The following is a 3,672-nucleotide window of genomic DNA, read 5'->3' as shown; positions in this document are numbered from 1 at the left end:
CCAGCCCCTGCCCCCGGCCCTGACTCTGTGACTCTCTCCCCAGTGGACGTGACTCTGGATCCAGACACGGCTAATCCCAACCTCGTCCTGTCTGAGAATCGGAAACGTGTGAGACACGGAGACAAACGCCAGGATCTGCCCAACAACCCTGAGAGATTTGATCCTTGTGTCTTTGTCCTGGGCGCTGAGGGGTTCGCGGGCAGGAGGCGTTACTGGGAGGTGGAGGTGGGAGACAAGACTGGATGGGTTCTGGGGGTTTGTAGGGAATCTGTGAGCAGGAAGGGGAATGTCACATTCACACCTGGGAATGGATACTGGGTCGTGTGGCTGAGGGATGGGGAATACAAGGCCCTCACCTCCCGCCTGACCCCCCTTCCCATAAGCGTCAGGCCCAGCCGGGTGGGGATTTTCCTGGACTATGAGGCGGGCGAGGTCTCATTTTACAATGTGACTGACAGGTCCCATCTCTTCACTTTCACTGACACCTTCTCCGGGAAGCTCCGCCCTTTCTTCAGTCCTCATCTCAATGCTTCGGGTACAAACACGGCTCCCCTGATAATCTGCCCGGTCCCAGCTCAGGCCGGAGGGAATCTCTGTCCCTGACAGTGACCCCGCGGCACAGACTGTCCCCTGGGAACCTCCAGCCCTCACCTTTCCCCATTCCCTGCCCAGGGGTAGCAGATGGGGGTGGATGGGGGACATTTACCCCTGTCAGAGTTTTCTACCCCTGTGAAATCTCAATATAAAATATGAAAGAAAAAAGATGATTCTAATTTAGAAAATACAAGAATATTTTAATTTACATTTCAACAGTATTTCAAAAACAAGCATATAAATATATTTGTAGAAATTGAATTATTTACATTTTTTTAATTTTTCCCTCAAATCTATAGTGAAGTTTAACTTCTCTAAACAACGTCATTTGTATTTCAATTGTGGAATTTCAAGAAATCCAAAATATTTATCTTAACACAATAAACTACTAAATTTTCAGACTGGGTTGTTCAGTTACAATGTACATGTGTCATAAACATCACAACTACACACATGTGCAGCTGCTCTCTGTTCTCTCTCCCTCTCTTTTTATTGTCTTGACTGGTTCTCTCTGGAAGGCAGGGCACATGCACCCACCTCCTGCACTTCACCTGTAACAATTAATAGTTGAAAAAATGAATTAATTAAGCAATATATTTAAATTAACTCACACAAGATTATATAATAATCTTTGAACTTCTGTCAGCATTAATTCATGAGATTTTTAACTTTCTATCTACATATAATTGGTAATCAAGATATGACCCTTCCTTTCTTTTTCTCACATCAATTAACAAAACACGGTCCCCAACCTCAAATGCTATCTTCCTAAAGATAGAAATCTCTTCTACAATCTCCATTTTTTAGTTTATTTTTCTTTAGAAATATTATTTGCAGGCAATGTACTGTCAGTGTCCACTGTTGATTTCAATATACTGCCGGGCTCTTCATGTTCTTGGTTATAAGGACACAACAAATGTAGTTTGATAAAGAAAAGAGAAGGGGTTGTATTCCTTTACTGAATCATCACAAATTAACTTAATTGTATTAAAGATGCTGGCACTTAATGACACATAACATGAAATTTGGTGAAATTTTATTGGGAAACCTTTATTCTCGGCCATAAATCAGTCAAAAGGGTGATATTTTTGTTGTCATGTGTGGTTTAGAGTACAAAGAAAATAAAGTTGCTACTGGAAATTCATCACAATTCCTCTGGTTTCTGTCCACCACCTTCTGGAATTCTCTGTAAAAATAGTGACTGATTGGTCTAATTCCTTGAAATAAGTGATTGAGTCTAATTTCTTGAAGAGCTAGCTGAACAGAGTATGAGGGGAGGCACATTGCATGGCATTGCTAAGACTACTTTTTGTTTTAAACGTAATGTGGTATGAACATTTTCAATGTAATAATTCATTTTTGAAAATGTATTCACAATTTGCCATTCATGACAGCTTGCCCTAAACTTACCTTGATTATTTGAAAATAAATACCCCAAAATTATCTTTTGATGGATTCATTTATGCTTTTTATCCTGTCTGCTGGTGTCTAGGTGGCATGGGCTGCTGAAGCTATGAGTTCTTCCTAGTTTTTAACACAGGGAAATTTTAATCTAAAAATAGATAATTTCCCCCTAAAATTTCCTTCAGAAATATCTGCGTTCCTTTCCCTATTTCTCACTGAATTATGTGTAATTACTGTGGTTTCTTATCCAATCTTATTGTATTATTACATGGGGAAATATGTTGGCAAATACTAAAAACCATGTTGTATATTAACCTATCTGACAAGACATAAAAATGTGTTGTCACTCACTATTTACAGCATGAAGTGTTATGAAGCGATTGCAGGCAATGTTCATTTTTAAATTTCTAACTATGAATGGGCTCCTGCATCAGTTCCTGCAGCCCCTGGCTGACAGACCTCTCTGTGAATTAACCAACATGCAGTCTGCCAGGGAACCTCCACCAAGTGTCTTTATTACTTTTTATGGTGCATCACAACATAGCAGCAGTTACGAGGAGCCCCCTTCCTGCTCCCTGATTCAGACTTTTATACTGCTGCTTTCTTCTCAGCGCTGAGCTAGTGACCAAATCAGGCTCCCTACAGGTGCAAGTGATCCCCTCTGCCCTTCCAAACCCAAACTACTCTAACTGCACCCGGTGCCCTGGGTGTTCTCAGTGACCAGGGTGCTGGCTTCCAAAGGGCTCCGTTTGTAGCTGCTAACAGCCCCCGTCACACGGCCATGATTGTGTAATTGACCCTATAGTGAAAATAACACCAAATGAAAACTGTTACCTCATGATTCAATTCAGAACCTAAGTCTGCCAGTATATGCTCTGGACAACCATATTGATATATAATTTTACACGTCGTCTTCGCCACCTCATGCGCTGTCATAGATCTAAGTGGAAATTCTTCTACCTATTTTGAAACATCATCTGTAGCTGTCAGTACATACTGGTATCGCTTCTGTGGGACTGGATAGAGCCCGATTCAATCTGCTCCCAGCAATTCCCAGGGTTTAACAACCTATGTGCAAGAACACAGGCTAGAGTTATCATTTGGATCTTTCCTGTGACATTTTTGTTATAATCCCATATATAGTAAGCAAAGTAAATGTTATAATGTGGTTTCTAAAATAGTTGATGTCTCCACACAGTCAGAATCTAACTTTTGGTGTTTTTCAGAAGTAAATAAATACAGGCCCAACTTCTGCAACTGAAAACTTGCATAAATACGCTGTGCAGGGGCCATGAGTTATATGGGCCTGTGGTGCCTGTGCTCCAGCAGTACTCAAGGCCCGGGGGCCCAACTCCACCGATGTTTGAGGCCGGGTCTCTCCCACAGCCCCACCTGCCACTGCCACGCAGCTCCCCTGGAGCATCCCTGCCTGCGCCCTGTGCAGCGTATGGCTGCCCTGCTGCTCCGTGCTGCGCTACCTCACAAGAAAGAAAATATTTCTTTCTGACGATAGTGATATTGTGCAATAAAGGGAAACTGTTAAGCACTTACTGTTTCTAGTCCATTTTTATATTATTTTAAAAAATATAGATCAGCTTACAAGGCAGGTGTGGTGGCGTGGGAGAGGGGGAGGCGGTGGCAGGACATGGACCCATTCTGGGCACAACCAAAAAT

At 42.3% G+C, this 3,672-nt stretch overlaps 1 protein-coding gene across 1 annotated transcript; it reads left to right on the top strand.

Annotated features, from left to right (window-relative positions):
* On the top strand, positions 1-3,217 carry LOC117887095 (erythroid membrane-associated protein-like; the record flags this gene model as incomplete). Its single annotated transcript, XM_034789337.1, has 1 exon — positions 1-3,217. A coding segment is annotated over one exon (603 nt), but the record flags the coding sequence as incomplete, so codon positions are not given.
* Positions 3,218-3,672: the final 455 nt, after the last annotated feature.

The sequence above is a fragment of the Trachemys scripta genome, chromosome 14 (assembly GCF_013100865.1).
Source record: "Trachemys scripta elegans isolate TJP31775 chromosome 14, CAS_Tse_1.0, whole genome shotgun sequence".
NCBI lineage: Eukaryota > Metazoa > Chordata > Testudines > Emydidae > Trachemys > Trachemys scripta.
This window is presented reverse-complemented; position numbering and strand designations above follow the sequence as displayed.